The sequence below is a fragment of the Sceloporus occidentalis genome, unplaced genomic scaffold (assembly GCF_023333645.1).
Source record: "Sceloporus occidentalis isolate IW3139 unplaced genomic scaffold, rSceOcc1.0.p SCAF_50, whole genome shotgun sequence".
Taxonomy (NCBI): Eukaryota; Metazoa; Chordata; class Lepidosauria; order Squamata; family Phrynosomatidae; genus Sceloporus; species Sceloporus occidentalis.
Window position 1 is genome coordinate 2,952,625 of NW_028317030.1, and position 21,444 is coordinate 2,974,068.

General features: G+C 42.6%; 2 protein-coding genes across 2 annotated transcripts; one reads left to right on the forward strand and one right to left on the reverse strand.

The window, feature by feature from the left end:
• Window positions 1–915: 915 nt before the first annotated feature.
• LOC149288648 (polycomb group RING finger protein 6-like) lies at window positions 916–13,013 on the reverse strand. The gene is made up of 10 exons (XM_089491366.1): window positions 12,744–13,013; window positions 11,640–11,739; window positions 10,928–11,024; window positions 10,408–10,463; window positions 10,094–10,153; window positions 8,985–9,093; window positions 7,269–7,296; window positions 6,496–6,594; window positions 4,175–4,261; window positions 916–972 (listed from the first exon to the last, which is right to left on the reverse strand). The coding sequence occupies exons 1-10, from the start codon at window positions 13,011–13,013 to the stop codon at window positions 916–918; spliced, it is 963 nt and encodes a 320-aa protein (XP_089347492.1).
• A 384-nt stretch (window positions 13,014–13,397) lies between these two features.
• LOC149288649 (transcription initiation factor TFIID subunit 5-like) lies at window positions 13,398–20,287 on the forward strand. The gene is made up of 11 exons (XM_089491367.1): window positions 13,398–13,860; window positions 14,667–14,907; window positions 15,229–15,544; window positions 15,657–15,820; window positions 16,492–16,627; window positions 16,790–16,910; window positions 17,515–17,644; window positions 17,886–18,050; window positions 18,642–18,819; window positions 18,907–19,084; window positions 20,067–20,287. The coding sequence occupies exons 1-11, from the start codon at window positions 13,398–13,400 to the stop codon at window positions 20,285–20,287; spliced, it is 2,313 nt and encodes a 770-aa protein (XP_089347493.1).
• The last annotated feature ends 1,157 nt before the right edge of the window (window positions 20,288–21,444 follow it).

The following is a 21,444-nucleotide window of genomic DNA, read 5'->3' on the forward strand; positions in this document are numbered from 1 at the left end:
AAAATAAAAAAAAAAAAAGGATATTTTCAATAAAGGAGAACATTTATAAATTCATATTATATAAACATGAAAACTACTTTTACAATATAAACGTAGACAAAAATATATATATATTGTTTTAAAAAAAAGAAAGACAAGAAAGAAATTGTTACATTGTCTATACACAGACCTGAAAATTCATCATAAAAAAGATGAAGAGTAAGAAATCGGTAGCCAGAAGAGAAAAGCTGTTACCAGGTCATCCAGTGTTATAAATATCCTCTTCTGTGGGCTTGGCTTTGTGTAGAGACTGGCCTATCCATGTGTAGGGGTGGAGCTAACCCCAGATCGCCTTCAGTTGGAGAAAATGGGCAGGGAGTAGGTGGAACCTGGGTGGGAAGTAGGTGTGGCCATACACTGCTCTCCCGTCTGCCTCAGAGACTCTGGGTCAAACCTGGAGAGTACCCAGGTATGAAATATGAAAAAATAAATGCTTGCCTTAGGCTTTTAAGTTTATTTTTCAGTCTAAATTATTCTTCTGAAAGCTTCCACTAAAGAGCACAAGACTGACATCCCAGACAACAACAACAGTTCTCTCAAAATCTCAGGAGAGTTATATACACAAGAGTGTGTAAAAACTGAAGAATACAAATAAAACAGTTTGTAAAGGAAAAGAAACGTCTGGGGAGAGCAGACCGACCGCCGATAGGCAAGTCACTCCGAGTGCATACATACAGGATCAATCCTCAAAGACAAAACAATATGTCCGTTCTGAAACGTAAAGCGAGGGTTCTGGCTGAATGATATCAGCTCGGCGGCCGTCTCAGAGACAAGTCGACCGGCGGAGATCCAAAGTGAGCGAAAACCGAAGCACAACGGGGTGAAAGAGAGGAGACGGAACGTTTGTAGCATCTTCACTCTTCCATGAGTGGATCCTCATGTTAGTGAAAGCGGGGACAACACCAAGCAAAAGTGAAGCACGAGAAGACCGTCCTGAGGAGGAGAAGGACATTGGGACACGTTATCGCATATTAAATAATTAACGCATATTGTTTTTCAACAGCGAAGCTTATTTAGTAGAGACAATCCATTTGATCACATGGCTCTGTATATGCGTCCTGACGTCTGTAGACACCGGGAGCAGCTGGGGCAGAACTTTTCATTGACTTAGCAAAACCTGGCAAGCATCAACGGCCCTCACCCGGTTCCTGAAGGGCAAATACTCACAAAAAAAATAAATTGTGCTAAAGGCTCGATATCATAAAGATTGCTGCGGTGAAACTCATTATCAAATACTGTCTGCGTCTTGTATCTGGGTTCTTTTAACTGTATAGAAAATTGTCAAAATGTCGAGTGAATGCACATATTGTTATGGCAGCCAGCAAATAGAGATTTGCTGTTATGCAGAGAATTACGATGCAGTGCGAGATCTCCCGCGTCTCGCCTGTTTCATTAGATGTGTGAATCCTTGAAGATCCCTAGAAGCATCCACGGCAAGGCATGAGAACCGACGGAGACACGCGCACGCACGCACACACACACGAAGAAGGAACCCGCTCATTTATTATTATTTTTTATTTATACAATGCCAGCAATTTCCACATCGCTTCTGACAGTCCATAGAGTCAAAGGGTCTCATAAAACTAGTACTGACGGACTAAGACGATCCGATACATTAGGTGAAGAGAGCTTACAATCTAGAGTAGCACTATAGGGTCACCATTGATATGCGTGTCCGGCCAGGTCAGGCTGGAGACCCCGAACCTATAAATCTGAATTACTTCCGCTGGGCGGCCGTCACGTCACCCCCTCTCAGTAAAGTAAACCTTCCTTACGTTCCATGCAAGCCTCTGGCCCTCTAGTTATAGATCATGACCTCTCCTTCTAAAATTTCTCCTCCTTTGACATAAAGTGGCCTTCTGGAGATGAGGTCTCCAGAACTGGACACAATACTCTAGGTGAGGTCTCCGACCAGAGATAAAAACATAGATTAGACAGAAAATAAAACGGGCGATTAGGTTTTCAAATCTGGAGCCAGCTCTGGTTACTTCGGATATGACAATTCCTTTTTCAGATAAGCGAGCTAAATATATCACGTGAAATCGGGTCGTGCCAAAGGTCACCTTTGCTCGGTGGTCTGCCATGGGTTCTATTATCAAGCAGAGTTCTATCAGATGTTCGCCAACGATAACACATTTTACGAGCTAGAATTCATCATGGAAACGCGATTTAACGTCTTTTTCGTGGCTGCATTCAGATTTTGCGTTTGTAGCTCTCGCTCTTCTTTGGGGGAGGAGAGTAAACGATAAGAAAAACAAAAGCACTGGGGCTAGAAATAGACCGTTCATTTGTCTTGACCTTGAACTGTATCTGTCCTCCGTCAGTAACGCACAGAACAAAAGAGTCTTTTATTAACACATTAATACAAAAACGTATCAGAGTAACCATGAAGTAGCTGTTGGTTTTAAGAAATTAAGTAATATCTTTGGTTCTGGGAAACGACCAGAATGTCAAATTGTAAATTGCTAATGATATGTAAAGGCTTATCGTCTCCGCACTTTATAGCAGATCTTACACTTAACTGACTAAATGGAACAGCACCTTAAAAAATAAATAAAAAAGAAGAGTAAATAAAGGGTTATAAGAACCCAAATGATTGTTTTTGAGGCAGGATTCAGTTAGGGCTCTGATGGTTTCACGCTCCGGCTACTCCATGGATGTAAGAGCAAAGCCTTCGCCCCCCGATTCTAATTTCTCACCTAGAAACAAAGACCAAATCTCTACCACGTGAAGCTAATCGCACTCCACTTCCATTAGCGGATCGGAAATAATCCGCCGCCCGCAGCTGAGACACTCTTTTCATTTTCCGTTCTCCTCCATAAAACACTATTTCATACTGGAGGAGCAGACAACATAATTTACCTCCGTGATTTATTAGATTAGAGGGGATTTCGGGATGCGGGGGTCTCATTTAACACTCAATGCGTACAGGAAAATGTAAAAACGTATATTGAGGGCCAGAGTTACGAAGCATACACAGCATACATATATATATCCACTCTCTGCCCTGACCATCTACAAAGGCTTTAAATATTGATTCTGTTGGATTTTGTAAAAAAGAAGTGTTTTTTGATGTTTTAAAGCATAAGAATCAAATGAAATACGGTTCTCGTGACTTGAGGGGTCTTGTATTCTTTATCTAAATCTCATCAGCAGAAGTAAAGGTAATTCTGTCATTGTGTTTATACATTATTATTATTTATTGTTTTCTATAGCGCCATCAAATTCCATAGCGCTGTACAATGGGTGGACAGGACATTAAGTTATTAACATGAAAAGTCATTTTCAGACATTCATTTAGCTACCAGTCTCCACGTTGGGTTTATCTAGCTTTATATAGAGAATATTGTGATGCAGACACCCACCATGATGAATTATACATTAATTTGCCCCAGGAGACTCGGAATAGAATTTGATGACTTCTCTGAGCAAATGGCCGTTTTACAGATGTTATGAAGCTATAACGGCTGCATATTGATAAAATATACCTTACTCAGCATCTAGTTTATGGAAGCGCATCACGTACAATGAAATATTTTCAATATACGCCGATAAACACCCGCTACCCCCGATGTAAAGTGAGATTAAACTGAAAATAAAGCTTGCAAACATGTTTCACGATTGTACTGAATATCAAAGTGACCGGAGTCCCACGCGGCCCGACAATAATGCATTAGTGCTTTAATATTAAATTCATCGACCTTCTTTAGGAGAAGCTGCAGAGCCTCACCCGCTCCATGGCTTCTGTTCTGCACCACCGATTGGCTGCTTGAAGCAGCCAATCAGCAGTGGGGAAACACTCCCTTTGAAATCCCTCCAGACATTTACAGGGGGGGCAAAGGATATTTTAAAGGGACCGCTCAGCTATTATCTGCATTGAAGTGCATACGATGGTGGGGGTATCCGTTTAATTCATTTTAGTTTAGTTCATTTTCAATGACACTGAGGTCAAAGGGGAGTCACCAGACCCCACGGTGGGAGACAGCCACTGGCTCGAGTCATTATATTGTAAAAAGAGTGACTTGGGTGGATGAATAAAAATGGGAGAGTCCTAATATCAGATGCAGAGCCTGTCCAGTAAAGCAGTTTATCCCCCCCATATTTTCTCATTATGCTTTTAGATCCGATACTTTACCTGAACGGCACTTTCGCCTATGGCTGTAAGAATTTCCCTTAGCGTCTGATAGTGCTCCAGCAAATGATCTCCACATATAATGTCCACCTGCCAATAAAACACACAGCGATCACGCATTAAACATAACAGACCAAAGGGCTGGCTCCTTTACACTTCCATTCCCTTTTATCTCCCCATTTTCCTTTTCTTCTGTCCCTTTCCCTTATTTTCTTCTTCTAATCATTTCTTTACTTCCTCGGCTCTTTCATTCTCCATCCCGTCTTCCATGACGACTTTCCCTTCTCCCACGATTTGCCTCTATATTCCCCTCTCTTCACGTTTATTGTTGTTATTCCATTTCCCATCTTTTTTGCCCGTTTGGTTCAACTATTTCCTCGAATATATAGATCTATAGATCTGGCAACAAACATCACCATAGAGACTCGCGTTGCTCTTCGGTCTGCTACATTAATGACCGTCCGCAAACCGACAGTACTCAATATTACATTGTTACAGAAACGTAGAATGCGAAAGAACGTCCAATTTTTTAGATGTAAAGAATGAAACCTTAAATCCGTCCTTGGCTCATTTTACATTCTGGAGCCATATGCGTGTTTAAATTCCCTGTGTTAAAACCATACCACTTCAGCTGGGACGCTGTTTCACTTATCTACCTCAGAAAAGTAAATTATTGCACACCACGCAGCCTCTTGTAAAGGTCAGGCCCACTTGCATAATGTTCTTGATGGGATATCTTTATAATAAATCCTTCTGAAAACACGTGGGGTGTGTAATTGTTTAAATATGCCTAGCAGTCTGCTCTTATTAAACTTCATGTATTAAACATTTAATCACACAAGCGGAGTGAGAACCCGGCTGCGTTAAACATCTATTCCGCGTGCTAAACTGACAAGCGGATGCGAGGAGGGATCTGTAACTGGTTTCGCTCAGAGGAAGCAATAAAGACGGAAATCGGCTTAACTCAACCTTGATGTATTTTTGACTTTATATTTTTAGCCCCTATTCCAGGTCGATAGCCTATACTCCGGCAACTTTGGTTCAGAGAACATTAAAGAACCGAGACAATTACAGCAGAATAAAGCATGGCTTGACAGCTACTCTGTTAGGGTTCTGGGAGTAGAAGCGATGCTTTTATTTCACGGCTCGCTGAACATTAGTTGCTCCCTGCAGACTATAAAACAGCTTGTTAATGAATATTTCACTTCGCCGAGGCCCCCCCCCCTCTGATTAGCTCCTTATAATTATGGAAAGATGCCGAGAACGCTGTTTGTGGGGGGATGAACGCGATAACAACGCAGGTAAACGAGTCGCAATAAATGGTCTGACCGTAAAGAATATATATGGTTATTTTTAAAACGGTAAAATAGGGCGTTTTATTTAAAGATTTTGTCTTCTGTGATGCAATGAAGAATCGCAGCTCTGGCTGCAGATGTAGAACAGCTAAAATGAGACAAATCGCTGGTATTTGGTTAAAATCATTGACTTTATATCTTGCCACGTTATCAGTAGACAAAAGGAGCTTGGCGTGGAAGGCTGCCTGGAGTTCTTCGTGAGGGGTGGGGCAGGGGCAGGGCTAACTGCAGGAAGGGGTGGTGCTTGTTGCAGACAACCTTTAGTGGGCACTCCCCTGTCTGGGAAAAAAAAAAGAAAAGACCCGGAGACCCAGAGAGGCAGCACTTTATCCAGAGACTCCAAGTCAATCCTGGAGCGATCCCAGGTATAGTTACCAGAAAAAGAAAAGAAAAAAAGTGTCAAATTGCCGAAATTGATCATTTTGAAGCTGCCTCCATACTATTATTATTTACCGATTTATAAAGCACATTCACCATATTGAAATAGATAGGCTCTAGTGTACTAAAAGGGTTAAGCTATGGGGTTAGAACTTCAAAGTTTAAGTAAAGTCAAAGAGGTAAAACTGCAAGTTCTCTCTTTAGTGAGTAAACCCCAAAGTCTTGCCCGATCAGGAAAAGAGAAGTCTCAATGAAGCTCTGTTGGGGGGGTCCTTCAGCTCGTAGCCACTCCTGGTAGAGCAACTTACAGTAACTGTTAATGGGACCAAAAGATTGGAAACTCAAAAGACCCGAGCCCTCTCCTCCTCCTGCAGCAGTACGTCTTCACGTGTGTTACTATCAACCCCATACTCTTAATGTTATTAAATATCTGCATCATCCCCAACAGCAATGTAATAAACGGGACTCGAGCCCAACGCTGGACTTGGCCTGGCCCCTCGGATTAGGGGAATGTAAAGCGAGGCAGATACGTCCAAAAAGAGAAAGAAGCAAGAAACGAGCAACACGCAACCAATAAAACATCTCGCTTACCTGACAGGCGGCATCCAGCTGCATCTTTCTTCTTAGAAACTTCTCAACGTGCCCAATGGTTGCACTACCGGACACACGGACAAACTTCTTCTCCAAGGGCTAAAACAAAATATAAGGGAAAAAAATAAATAAATAAATAAAAAAAAATATATATAATATAAAAAAATAAGGAAAAACTTGTAAAGTGACCGATACCACGCAGGACCCGCAATATACACGAGCAAGAACTGAAATAAACTCTAGGATTCACTATGGTATAGATCAGGGGTTCTCAAACTGCGGCCCTCCAGCTGCTGCAGGACTACATCTCCCATACTCCTCAGCCAGCCCCTTAGCTGAAGGAGCATTATGGGAGATGTAGTCCTGCAGCAGCTGGAGGGCCGCAGTTTGAGAACCCCTGGTGTAGATCTACCAGCGCAACCAGCTCCATGGGGGTTTATTTGGACAAAAGTCTCTGCTTTTATGTCACGTGATTAAGTGTTATTTTTTTTTTTTTTAACTCAAAACTATAAAGGAGACAAAAGTTTACTTTATGAAAGAATTATTTCTGGGAAAGGTTTGGGATTTTAACGATAATAGGAACAATGTTTCCGATGACGCAGCTTTTAAGTATATAACTAAATGTTAATCTAAGCAAGTATTCCGCGGCTTCTACAAGCAATGCCCTTATCACACACGCAGACGCAGAGACTCAAAAACAAAAAACACCCAAAAAACCCATGTTTATTGGAATAAACACATGAAGGACGCACCGCGCGGCAGCGATTACCTACCTTAAAGTTCCCCGTGCCTTCCGCAGCCCTGAAATACAGAAGCCAAACACTTCATTAACGACACGATTAAGGATCCAATGGATTCCCAGATCCATCGATGAATACGTCTCCAGGCAGAAGCGATTTATAATTTAAGGTTTACTCATTTTATGCTACATGCGAGGACCGAAGCGTTCTCTTTTTATCCACTTTCAGTACCATCTCATCTTCATAAATAATAAAATTCCTATATAATGGAAAGCCTTTCACATATTGTCCAGGTCAATGGCTAAAGGTGTCGCACATTACTGGAGGAACGAGCATATCTTCTTTACTGCATAAACCGGATTTATTTTCCTTTTAATTTTAGAGACAGACAGAATTGGTAAGTTTCTATGACGCATGGCGGGTCTTTTATATAAACCGGGGTCATCAGGCAAAGTTCCTAAATGGGAGCCGCAGCAATGGACGCAAACAGAACCTTCCCGCTGGTTATTCCAGCTTGTAATACCTGTAAGTTCACCCAGAGGGAACATTTAATATGCATCGCCATCTTTAAGAAGCAATAGAACTTCTTCTATGCAATCAAAAATAAAAATGGAGCCAGTACTGGGCGATGATTCACAAAACAAAGCTAAATATTAGGCCAAACCACATAAGGCTTAACAATAACAGGGGATTAAAAGCCGGGGAACATAAGGCAGGGGAAAATCGAATGAAAGACGCACCCAAAACATTAAAAATAAACATTTGGTCGTTCTGCCCCCTTGTGGCCGATATCCATCATCAGATATTACCCCCCCCCCATTGCTTAAAGGGAAAGTCACCTTTTATTACAATATCAGATGATCAGCTCCGTTTTCTTCTAGTTTTTGCATAATATAATGCTTTCAGGCAGCTGTATATCAGCCATGTGCATGTGTCCTCGCCCTGCTATATTACCCCAGACAAACGCCCTTATCGTACTGCCTACGGTATACAATAGAATAACTCGGCCTCAATAACCCAGCAAGACACTGACTACTGAGTATATAGAGAGCCAAACTTCATTAGCATCGCCATAAAGCATCAGCTCAGTGTGGTGAATGTGCAGGGAAAGCCACCCAAAATATCACACGACTGAAAGCAATGTCAGACTCCAGGTCCACAGATAAAGGAAGGTTATTGGAAGAAATTGAGATAAAAACAGGTTTTACGTCAATGCTGACTTACATGACTTGATTGATGCTGGCAAATCGTACAACCGTAACCAGACAGCACCATCTTGACACTTTTAACCACTAGTATATATATATATATATATATATATATATATATATATATATATATATATATATTATATAATATATATGAATGAGGTTGGCTGGCACCGGTGATTTGTCCAGGGGCAGACCACCTTATGTCACGATTCTTTCAGGTGTCACTTTGCGTTTACAGGTAAGAGATGATTTCCTGGGCTGGTTTGCAAGACGTGAAAGAAGAACAGTTTTTTGGGTACATCTCAGATCTTTTCAAGGAGTTAATGACCGACTCCCAAGAAGTGATCTGATTCCACATGTTTTGGAAATCAGCAGTGTTTGTTCTTTTCTATGTGTCATAAGGAGTATAGGTAAAGAGTGAGAAGTGCATTTTCTACAATACAATTTAATAACATTCACTGGTTTATGTAACAAATATAAAAAGCTAATAAAAAAAAACAAACAAAAAACAACAAAACTAGTTTTTTTTCTTACAGACCCCATGAACTCCAGGAGTAAGGACACATCCAGCTCCGAGGGAATACGGAAAACGGGTCCCAATATCCTCCTTGATCTTCCTCGGTCGGTACAGACTGCTTGCGGGGCCGCTATACAAAACAAGAACATATTTACAAAGAAAGTAAAGGAGAAAACCCCACATCCTTCAAATCAACAGCCTTTACATCTCCCCATAAGAAAGTACAACCCCCCCAGTCAGAACATTTTGCCAAAATGAATGCCCTATTAATGTCCAGAAGCAACAAAGGCTCGTTATGACAGAGTAACAATATATATACATATAAATAATTGCACTTTTAAAGGGGAGAGGAAAACAAATAGAAGAGCAGATTCCATAACTACAAACACATGCGCAATGGCCGAAAATTCTGATTATCGCTTACTAAACACTCTTACCATTAATTTATAGACACCTTTTCGGTATTACTGCGGCCTCAAAAAGATGCCAGCATATAGAAGCGCGCAGACAATTTACAACAAAAGCTTACGTTGTCTCCCAAACAAATAAATACTATTATCAGTCTACTGTAACAATATCTGAGCCTGTAGGTAAAATTATTTAAAATACATTCGAGCATAAAAATTAAATGTATTCTGAATCAGCGCCTCGCTCAAAAAGCGAGCATGTAATCAAAGGACATTTCAGCCATTATATGCCATCGTAGGATTGCTGAGGGTCCCTTTAAGTTTGCAATGGATCCAACATGCAAATACATTGTGGGATTATGCAGGACCCCCTACATGTATTCCCCCTTCCACCTGCCTTCGGCACATTTATGGTAGCCGGCGACCGCGTTGTATACTCATTGCCAACCAGCTCCAGCTCATAGAGGGGTACGAAGAGGTCTGATGAGACCCCCACCCCATGTGCATGTGCAGAAGGTGCTCCCATTGATCTTAATGGCAGTGCCATCCTGACACCGAATGGCTTCTTGGAATTTAAGGACAGTCAGGTTAATTTTTGTCACTTCAGGTTGAAGAATGCGTATTAAAGTACTTTAACGTACGTTGCTGGTAAGGCTAGAGTCGATGGCGCGTAACAAACTGATAAAGTAACTTTGTCACCCAGATGGTCGGCATCATACTTACGAGGTTTTGGGACTTCTAGACCTCTCTGTCTATAGAATTCACACATTTGGTTTTTCTCTCCTAAAATAAATAGAAGGACATTAAGTGATCTCCTGGGCAAATACAATACAAAATAAACAATAAAAAAAAAGTTAGACATTTAACCCCTTAATGACAAAGCCTGTACATGTGCGGGCTCAAAATGCATTGTTTTCAATGGGTGTAGGGACCTCCCATTGTCCTTAAGGGGTTAATATTATGAAACAAGAATGAAAAAATATGTAAACCAGTTTTTGTTAAAAAAAAAAAAATAATAATAAAAAAAAAGTACTTACGTTCTTCCAAATTGACTACCAATTTGTACACAATGTCTTGTAATTGTCTATCCAACCTAAAAGATAATTTAAGGAATCAGTAAGGATTTTGCAGAAAGAGGTTTATCCATCTAACGAGTTCGGGAAGAAGCATCAGAAAGAGAAGCGTTTGTGTTTCGTCTACTAGGTTCCCACAGGAATCAGCGTAAACGGAGCCATAAAACATGCGCGAGTTTCTTTTATTTAAAGGGCCGCTGTCACAAAGTTCAGAGCTGTATAATATTGCAAAAAAGTACTTTGTTTTGTACTTATGTTTTTCTACAATAATTACAAACTGGTAACCTATATAAGCCCGTGAGCAGGGCCCCGTCTACTTAATGGGTCAGTTTGAATGCACGGAATGTGCACGGGGGTGTCGTGTAAATACGAGGTCGCTAATTAAATAAACGGTTATAATAATCAACCCCCATCCACGCATTTGCAAAATGGACAAGATGAAAATTTAAATAAGAACATGAAATAATGCCGGAGGAGCGCTCACCGGATATTATAGAGCGGCTGCGTCTGATGCACCACAACATTGCACTTCGGACATCGGTTGGAATAATAAAAGTGTCGCACAATACAACTTTTACAAACTGAAATTGATAAAAATGATAGCATTAGATCCCAAATGATGCGGTATATCTGTGCAATCTGTAACACTGCGCCCCGTGCTCATGCGTGCGTTTACACAAATAAGGGATGTGCAGGATTGAGGGTAATAAAGTGTTTTTTTAGGACAGATGGGGCTTTCCTTTGAGGCTAACCCTTTTCTTTACAGTTTAAAATAAGTGTGAAAAATGGGAAAAAAAAAAAAGTTTTCATGCTTTTATTACTTTATTTTCAGGGATGCACAATCTCTCGCGCACACACACACACACACACACACACTAGATCAAAGCGTGTCGTTAAGAGAGGATTTTAACAACTCCAGTGTTCATCGAACACGGAGTTGTCATTGATTGTGTGTGATCACCGCACATGGAGATAAGGAAACCCTTACTCACACGTATGAAGACATTCGGGGAAACCCTTACTCACGCGTATGAAGACATTCGGGGAAACCCTTACTCACACGTATGAAGACATTCGGGGAAACCCTTACTCACACGTATGAAGACATTCGGGGAAACCCTTACTCACACGTATGAAGACATTCGGGGAAACCCTTACTCACACGTATGAAGACATTCGGGGAAACCCTTACTCACACGTATGAAGACATTCGGTGATGGTCGTAGCATCGATGAAGTATCCTTTGCAGATCGAGCACCGAATGTAAGGGTTCAAGTCCGTCAAATTAATCAGGGGCTGTAAATAAAACAAAGCAGGTGTGTTTGACTTACACATAGTACGGATAACGCTACTTCGTGACACCTACTCAGGGAATACGTTATTCCTTCTCTTCTAGTACTTTACCCTTATTACCCCATTTCTGCATCTTGCACGGGGGTAAAGCTCACAGCGAATGGGTTTATTCACAGGAATTAAATGCCATGGGATCCTCGGGGTGGGGTTAACGCCATCTACTAGAAGGAGTCTCAGACCGACTAAGGGGTACTCTGTGTTACAGTTCCTAAAATCCGCCTGGCGAAGGAGTTCTATTCTATTCACTAAAGGGAGAAACGAGGTCGCTATACATCATGAAGGTCCAGCCCCGGTGAGCGCCTGCTGCAGGAAGAGCTTAGCTGGCCCTGTACAATGTATAGTAAAATCAGTGGGTTTGTCAAGGTCTCGTCACCCACCATGCATTACGTGGGGTCAGCCCTTCATAGTGAATAGTGAGGGATCTCTAAACCCCAAAGTGCCCAAAAGCTCTGGGCACCTGGCCAAGCCATACGAACCAACAGGAGCTAAATAACTACCGGAGACGGACAGGGTATTATTATTACCTAAAGATTTAAAGAGCACCGTCATTTACCACAGTGCTGTATAACAGGCAAACAGGACATAACCGGCGGTGCATTAATGCGGAGGTTCAGGGTTTATGATCCAGAAGAAGGTGGGATGCATTACGCAAGAGCCCAGGGGCTTAATTCACTAAAACAGGAGTTCTGCAGTTCGAAGCGAATCACTTCATTTTGCAATAAAAGGGGCAAACCATGTGAAAGGACTAGTTAGCTGGCCCTGTATAGGGTATAATAAGATCAGTGGGAGCTCAAGCAGGTCAGCACGCACGTTAAAACATGCATCACACAGGGTCTTGCAAGAGGAGCTAATATTACATAGCGATGTCAGAGGGTTTAAATGCCACAGTGTGCCCACTTAGTGAATATTGCCCTCAGCAGTAGCCGATATATATGGGTGCTGGGTACCTCTTCCTCCTCTTCTGGAGACAGCTGCTGCTGCTCCCCCACCCCCTCGTCCTCTCCTCCATCAGTTCCAATGGAGGACTCGGTATCTTCTACGAAGGAAGAGCGAGTGAGCTCCGGCAGAGACTCCGCATTCCGAGGAGTGCTGGAGACCAGGTCCTCACCCTGCTCACCGGACCTCGGTGAATAAGAAGGCTCCTCGTCCATCCGGACGTCTCCCCGGTCTGAAGTGGAAGCCAGCGCGGTACGAGTTTTCGGAACGTTTCTGCGCATGCGCGCCGCTTGGGGTGCTGGGAAATGTAGTTTATGGGCTAGGTGCATGGACTATAACGTCAACCTCTTGGATGCAACAGATACATTATTTGAAAAATAAAAACGGTGAAACTTATGTCATTATATTGATAATTTTGTTCGCTATTTACATTAATTAATTTAGCCACCTTGAGGTTAATAACATAATGTAAAGCAGGCGACCTACACAGTGTTTTACTATAAGGTCGATTTTCTAGTACGCACTGATATGACGTCATGTGAGTGCGCCCTCTGCCAATTAGGCTTATGCCAGGACTGTCGCGGAACGATTTCCGGAAGTAGGGCGGGTTCTGCCCTCAGTGTCGCAATGATCGACGTCGTAAGGGAATAAACTCCCGCTTCAACATGGCGGCGGTGCCAGACGAGGCGAGCGAGGCGGTGAAGACGGAGCCCGAGCTGCAGGAAGATATTAAAAGCGATGGCCTGGGCTGCAACGAATCCAGCGCCCCTGTGCTGGGCAATGGAAATGGGGCTTCTTCGAAGCCCCCGAGCCCTCAGACCGTGCCTCCCGCTGCCCCAGCGGCTGTTCCAGCCCAGGCAGCCGGGGCTGAGTTCCCTGACCGCCAGACCCTGCTCGCCGTGCTGCAGTTCCTCAAGAAGAGTAACCTGAAAGATTCTGTGGATATCCTGAAGCGGGAAACCGGGCTTCTGGATGCCGATGAGGCCTCCACCCTGAGTCCGGAGCAGTCCGGGGCGGCTGATGGTGGTGGAGCCAGCCTGCTGAGCCGGGTGACTGCAGGCAGCGCGGGGCTCGCTAACTCGGCTGCAGCCGGCGCTGGGAATGCCTCCAATGCCTCTACCGTGAAGGGTGAGCTTCGGGGTAACTATTGGGTCTGGGCTGCTGCGGTTATACGGTCTGATCGCTGGTGCTGGAGGGGCCGGCAGCCTCGTATACCTCATATCAGTCACTGTGTGGCGGGGGAGCTGGGGACTGGGATCGCAGGCTGCTGCAGAGAAGCTCCAGCCTCCTCCATGCCTGTGGGAGATCCAAACCAGGACTTTCTGGCTCTTGAAACTGTAGCTTTACCCCTCTAGCCAACCACTCCAGTGCCTTTAGTTTGGTCAGGATCGTGAGAATTGTAGTCCAGCGAACTCTTCAGAGTTACAATCCCTCCGAATGACCTATAGATGTCTTGCAGCCTCCTATACCGTGGTGCAGGTTTTAGGTTCCTCTACATACAGCCTGCGGTGTTTGGGGTGTTTGGGCAGTCATACGGTTTAGGGTTTGAATTTTAGTATTAGGGGGTTTGGGGCGCTGTTATGCTGGATTTGGAGCTTTTTGTGTTGCGATGGTCCGTTTCCATCTGTTAGGCTTTCGGTCGCCGTGCAGGGACTGGTCTCGAGGCGCTGTCTCTCTTCAATCAAAGGTAGAGTCCTCTATACAATCATGTTTTTTTCAAACTACTCCGACCCCACTATCGTCTAAAATATATATAGTTCTGACATTTGAGATCATGCTCACATTTTCTGAAAATTACTTGTCTATGAGGCGTTTTCTAACGGTTCAGGGAATTTGGAAGAATGTAAAGGTTTACACCTGTTGGGGATCTTGGGTAATTGCAGCCCTGGAATACTAATTTGTTAAATTATTTAATTTAATTTTTCTCTCTCTAGTCTCTATGAGCAGCGGCCCGCAGGACCAGCCGGATGTCAGCGCTGTGTTGTCTGCTTATACACAGCAAGGAGACCCTGCTATGTACGAGGAGTATTATAGCGGCCTGAAGAGATTTATTGAGTCCGTGCTGGACTGTCACCGTGCGGAGCTGTCCCAGTTATTCTACCCGCTGTTTGTGCACATGTACCTGGAGCTGGTCTACAACCAGCACGAGAAAGAGGCAAAATCTTTCTTTGAAAAGTAAGTCTTATTTACCAAATTTGTGTTCTGGAGGTTCAAAGAGGTTAATAAACCAATGGACGATCCCCCAGGGCCTTATCTGATTTTGTATGTAGAAGCCATGTTCTTGTGGCTTCTAAATACGTTTCTTTTAGTGATGAATTTCTTGACCCGTGGATCTATCACTTTCTGGCGGCTACATAGGACCAGATAAATCGTTGTATGATCTGTCCGTATTGAATGCACCTTTAGTAGTAGCTTTTATATTGGGGATTTCTAAGCATCTCTAGTAAGGTGTTGAAGCTGTTCTTAAAGTAAAGCTGTGTACTTTCTAACAAACAGATTTCATGGGGACCAGGAGTGTTATTACGAAGACGACCTTCGCGTTCTAGCCAGCCTCTCAAAGAAGGAGCATATGAAAGGCAACGAGACCATGCTGGATTTTCGGACGAGTAAGTTTGTCTTGCGGATCTCCCGTGACTCCTACCAGCTCCTGAAGAGGCATTTGCAAGAAAGGCAGAACAATCAGATCTGGAGCATCGTCCAGGAGCACTTATACATCGACATCTTTGATGGGATGCCGCGAAGCAAGCAGCAGATCGACGCTATGGTGGGCAGCTTGTCAGGAGAAGCAAAACGGGAAGCCAACAAAGTCAAGGTATCTGTTTTAATTGGGTTACTTTGTTTGAGACTCGAGCGCGGAATCATCAGTAAAATCTATTGCTTATGTGTCCGTTAATGTGTTTTAATACTTTTTAATCTTCCTTAAGGTGTTTTATGGACTTCTTAAAGAGCCAGAGATTGAGGTGCCTTTGGACGACGAAGATGAGGAAGGAGAAAATGAGGAAGGCAAGCCGAAGAAAAAGAAGCCCAAAAAGGATAGCATTGGGTCAAAAAGCAAGAAACAAGACCCAAATGCTCCTCCACAAAATAGGTATCTATAATTCTTCACAATGGTTTATTCAGTATGGTTTCAACTACCTGACCTTGCTACACATTATAAAGTGCAAACGCTGGCTAGTTTCCCTGCTAACGAGGTCTGAGTTGGCCTTGTATAATGCATGATATAATATGAAGAAATCCCCCTCGATTGAACTATACATGGAGAGCCCACCTCTCTGCAGAATAATCTCACTGAGGTTGGGCCATCATAAGGTACAGTTAAGTCAAGGAGCTGATTCGCATCTCCTGCAAGCTCTTCCTTTAGTGAATATACCTCAATTTGTTTGGGCACATTGTCTATAGAATGCAAAGCGTATGTTTTACTGGACCAAATCTATTTAGCAGTATTTTCAGATTGACTTTATTGCACAGTGTACATGTTCTTGAGTATAAAGGTACTGTTATTACTCATCACAATGTGTACTTGTAGCTGTGTTGCCCTAATTGTTAAACAAGCAACCAAGGGTTAAACAAGTTGATAGGATAGTGTAGAAGCTGCTTGCTTTTGAGTGTTTGGTAAATCAGGGTGAGGAACCCTTCCAGGTAGTTTGCATTTTCTGGTTTTGTGCCACATTATCCTGAGTTGATCAGTTGGCGCTCCATTATTTCTATGTGGAAAATGACATCTTTTGACGCTCCCCCCCCCCCCATTTCTTTTATAAGGATTCCACTTCCAGAACTGAAAGACTCAGACAAGCTTGATAAAATTATGATAATGAAGGAGGCTGCAAAGCGCGTCCGCCTTGGTCCAGACTGTCTGCCATCGATCTGTTTCTACACGTTTCTCAACGCCTATCAGGTCTGTAGCAAATATTGGTAATCCGTAAGTAAAATGACGTCTTTTTAAAGCCCGCGACAGACCAGGTGTATTCCTGTGTCCAAGAGCTTCACTGGTTTTGTTCTTTTCTACAAACAAACCTCTTGTGATTTTTGTACTAACCGGACCCGATCTTTCTTCCAGGGCCTAACAGCGGTGGATATTACAGATGACTCTAGTTTGATTGCCGGGGGATTCGCAGATTCTACTGTCCGTGTTTGGAGTCTGACTCCCAAAAAACTGAGAAGTGTCAAATCTGCAACAGGTAACTAGAACGCCGTTCCCCGTGAACAGAAAATTGAATCTGCCCCTTAAGCTTTTTCGGTGAAAGAGGGGTATGTAGCACTACGTGAGGTGAGGGCGTCCTTTTACACCTCTGGAAACCCATATAAAATATTTGCCAGGAGGGAGTCCTTGTTACTGCTCTGTTAACCCCCCCCCCCCTTTAACTTGCAAAGGGTAAACCTGTATAGGCCCTTCATGCATATTGTTCTTGTGCATTGAGTCATTAGTCCCGGGCATGAATTGTTTAATGTTAATTACTATTTTCACACCAAGATTATATTAAACACAATCTACTTCCTAGTGGCAGTCTCTAGGAACAAATAAATTGAACCCTATGGCGATCAGCTCTTCGCTTGCTGCTAATGGTCCTTTACTGGCAAGATAATGTTGATGGCCATGGAGTTAACAGGCTTTTTGTTGCCTGGAGGTTAGAATACTATGAATCAATTAAAGTTTGCCTTCTATCTTTGTAGATGTCTGTATTAGTGAACACTTCTATGTTAGGAAAATACATAAAATGCATAGATAAAAAAGCAATGCTAAATATTTGGGAGCGCGTCCTTACCAGATGCTTCTTTCTTCAGAGCTTAGTCTTATAGACAAGGAATCTGATGATGTTTTGGAGAGAATAATGGATGAGAAAACTGCCTGTGAGATGAAGGTTTTATGTGGGCACAGTGGTCCCGTTTATGCAACAAGCTTCAGTCCAGACAGGTAAGAGAATGTTATTACAAGTCTTATTATTTATTATTATCTTTTATTTATATAGCGCCAACAGTTTACGCAGCGCTTAATACAATACATATATTCAAGGGGTCTGACAAGACGAGGATTGACAGACTAAGACAAACCGACACATTAGGTGTAGAGACTCGGCTCGCAAGCTTGCAATCTTGAGTGTTTATATCCTATTGTGAGAAGACCTCTGTGTAACTCAGCCTTTTCTTCCTCTCAGGAATTACTTGTTATCCAGTTCAGAAGATGGAACTGTCCGCTTGTGGAGTCTTCAGACGTTCACTTGCTTGGTAGCTTATAAAGGACACAATTATCCTGTGTGGGATGCACAGTTCTCTCCATACGGTTACTACTTTGTGTCTGGAGGTCATGACAGAGTTGCCCGGTAAGCACACGGAGGTCAACGCGTCACAATGTACGAAGGCACGTTCTGTATTAGAGAGAGAGCCAAATGGTATTTGGTCACTAAATCAGAAATCTGCAGCTTTCTTGAAACATTTCACATTTGACTTGGAAAGGATCCTGCCCTGAAACGCGGTATCGGTGATTAGGGACATGGCTTCCATCCTAAAGAATTGTATTTTGCCCTCCTAAATGGATGATAATCCCTTTCCTCTGTTGCTGACAGTACAGGACCCCTTATCTTGTCTTTGGATTTTATGTCCCAAGTGAATTTATAATCATTGAGCTGCATTCTTGACCGTTCTTCTGGTTCATATAAATCACAAGGGTGGCCATTCCTGGTGGAATAAGCCACATGGCTGTTGCAGACCTCTGTATCATCTGCAGAAACACATGGCTTACCTTTTTGAGGCCGTGTGTAACAACGCTAATAAAATGTATGCTTGTGAAGGACACCTAAGGATGAAGCCAGATGGATCCTTTACAGGCATGCATGCCTAACACTCATTGTAACGGAGCAGCCACGTGTGCGCGCCAGAATTAAACGAGTGTATTCTTTCTGCTTTGTCTTCAGTTTATGGGCTACAGACCACTATCAGCCATTGCGAATATTCGCTGGCCATCTTGCTGATGTGATATCAACTCGTTTCCATCCGAACTCCAACTACGTTGCCACCGGTTCCACAGACCGAACGGTCAGAGTGTGGGATGTGTTAACCGGGAACTGCGTGAGGATCTTTACTGGGCATAAGGTAAAGTCCAAATGTAACTGCGGTGTGTAGCCACACTGTGTGTGTGTGCGTGCGTGTGTATTTACACAAGCTTTCTTGTCTCTTTAGGGACCAATTCATGCATTGACTTTTACTCCTAATGGAAAATTTCTCGCGTCTGGAGCGACCGATGGCAGAGTTCTGCTGTGGGATATCGGCCATGGTTTGATGGTTGGAGAGCTGAAGGGCCACACGAATACAGTCTATGCACTTCGATTTAGCAGAGATGGGGAGATTCTGGCATCTGGTATGTCTAGCGTTATACTGGGTATTACCAACCCCCACCCTGTTTATTTCTAGTATCTAACCTCCTCATTATAACTCCATATAAAACTTAGGTTTTTACCGTGTTTTTGTTTTGTTGCAAGTGCGTATCCATTGTAATGCATTAGAAGTAACTCTAGGGGAGGTCTGTTTTCCTTGCCTTAGTACACTCGGTACATAAAGAAATGAATTGCTGGCAAAATCACTAAAGCCATAGAGGGATAATCAGTTTATGTATCCTAACAGCAAATATATGGTTTCACATTTATCTGCCCCGTTTATCAAAGTGTCTTTGTTCTTGTAAAGGTTAACCTGTAAGATTACATTCAGCACATTTAGAACTATAGCATTAGGTTTGACCCTGTAGTGTTTTCTATCGAGTATAATTTTACCTACTTTCTTGGGCATTGTTTGACCCAAAAGCTGGCCTTAGGAAATATATATATATATTTTGTGATTTAATTATTTAGTAGAATAGAATGATCAGGCTAATGTTCATCAGTTAGAAAGCTCAAATTTAGTCTAAATGGAATTAAGCACTTATGTGAAACTGCACCATACGCTTTTATGATCGATATATAAATTTTTCCCCGGAAAGAGTGCCGTTTTAAAGCCTGCCATCTATCCTTAAATGAACAAACATATGGGCATCAATTTTCCATGGACTCCAATGAGTTTCTTTCTTTGCTATTGGATTTGGAACACCGTTGGTAACATACATCTAATGGGATGTTACTGCTCCCCATTTTTAGTGGGAGCGATACTGAGTATGAAGTGTACGCTCCAAAGCTCCCATAGCCCTGGAGTAAGAGGCATTGGAGACGGTACACATGAGACTTACCATGTATATGTATAATGTGGGGCGCTAGTTTTCTTTAACCTAAAGAAACAATGGCATTATATGGCTTTATAAAGGAATGAGCTTGGAAGTGAGATTTATTTTTTTTACTCTTCCGTACCTTTAGGTTCAACAGATAATACGGTGAAACTATGGGATGCCATCAAAGCTTTTGAAGACTTGGAGACGGATGACTTCACAACTTCAGCCGGTCATGTAAACTTACCTGAAAACTCGCTGGACTTGTTGCTTGGATCTTATATGACCAAATCAACTTCAGTTATACATCTCCACTTCACCAGGCGAAACCTACTCCTCAGCGCTGGAGCCTTTACTTCGCAGGGATAGCGATGCACTTTATCGTTCTGATGCAAAAGATTATCTTCCATTGTTCTGATCAGCAAATGGCTCTCAGATGGGGAAAAAGGCTGATAAAGCTGGAACGTTTCCAAAATGGGGAACAGATGTCAATTTCTCCAAGATTTCCTGCCTCCTCCACGATGCCTTGTTTGTACCATAGACTTGCAAAAACTGCATATGCCCGATAGCTTTGCAGCGAGCTGGGTTTATAAAACTTAAGGGAATTTTCAGTGGTTTAAGCACAGGTTGCTTCCAGAAAATGAATGCCTTTCGGTGCGTTTAATCCTAATTTATTAAGAGTCTGTTTTCTCTTTAACCGTCGGATAAAAGGAGCAGTCCTTTACCTATCGTAACTGATCTTTAGCTTCCTGCACTGACACAAGCTTTTCTGCCTCTTTCGAACATATGATTTCACTAGTAGCAACTTCTTCTGATGACTTACAGGTCTTGGGAACACATTCAGTGACGAGCGAGCTCTCTCCGGCTTCGTCAATACTGATACACATTATTCGGGCCAGTTTGTTCCTTAGAAATGCTCAGGTATTAGCCGATTACAACTTTACGTACTTAAAGCTACCGAAGCTGACTAACCCTTACAATGCTTATACTTGTTATTTGTTTATGCAAGGAATGGGAAGGCCAAGCAGTTTTAGCTAAGCTTCACCATTAAAGCCCCCCCCCTCCCTGCATAAGTGGCATTAATATATTGTCCTTTTTCATGTAAAAACAGCAGTTCGGCCTCAAACCGTAAGAGTAATTTTGATGCCATTTCTACCTCTAAATTAGAACAGTTGCAGCTCAGTGTAGGCAGCTACTGAGATGTGAATAGATGCTGGAGCAATAAGTATTTTACGAGTCACCAGAAGGAAACGTGAAAGTGAACTAAAGACATTTATTTAAACATATACCTCCAACATACTGTGCTATGCTCAACTGTAAAGTGATCCAACAGACAGGACTCCACTGTCATTTTGTACAGGCTTTTTTTAACTTTATATTTTGTAAATAAAGAAAATACAAATCCACAGCAGTTTGGTTGTTTCTTTCAGACGATGTTACTGTTTTCATAGCTCCAGGCAGGAAAGGGCCTAACGAACAGAGTGCAAATTAATAATCACAAATAGAACACGTAGGAAGGTCGATAT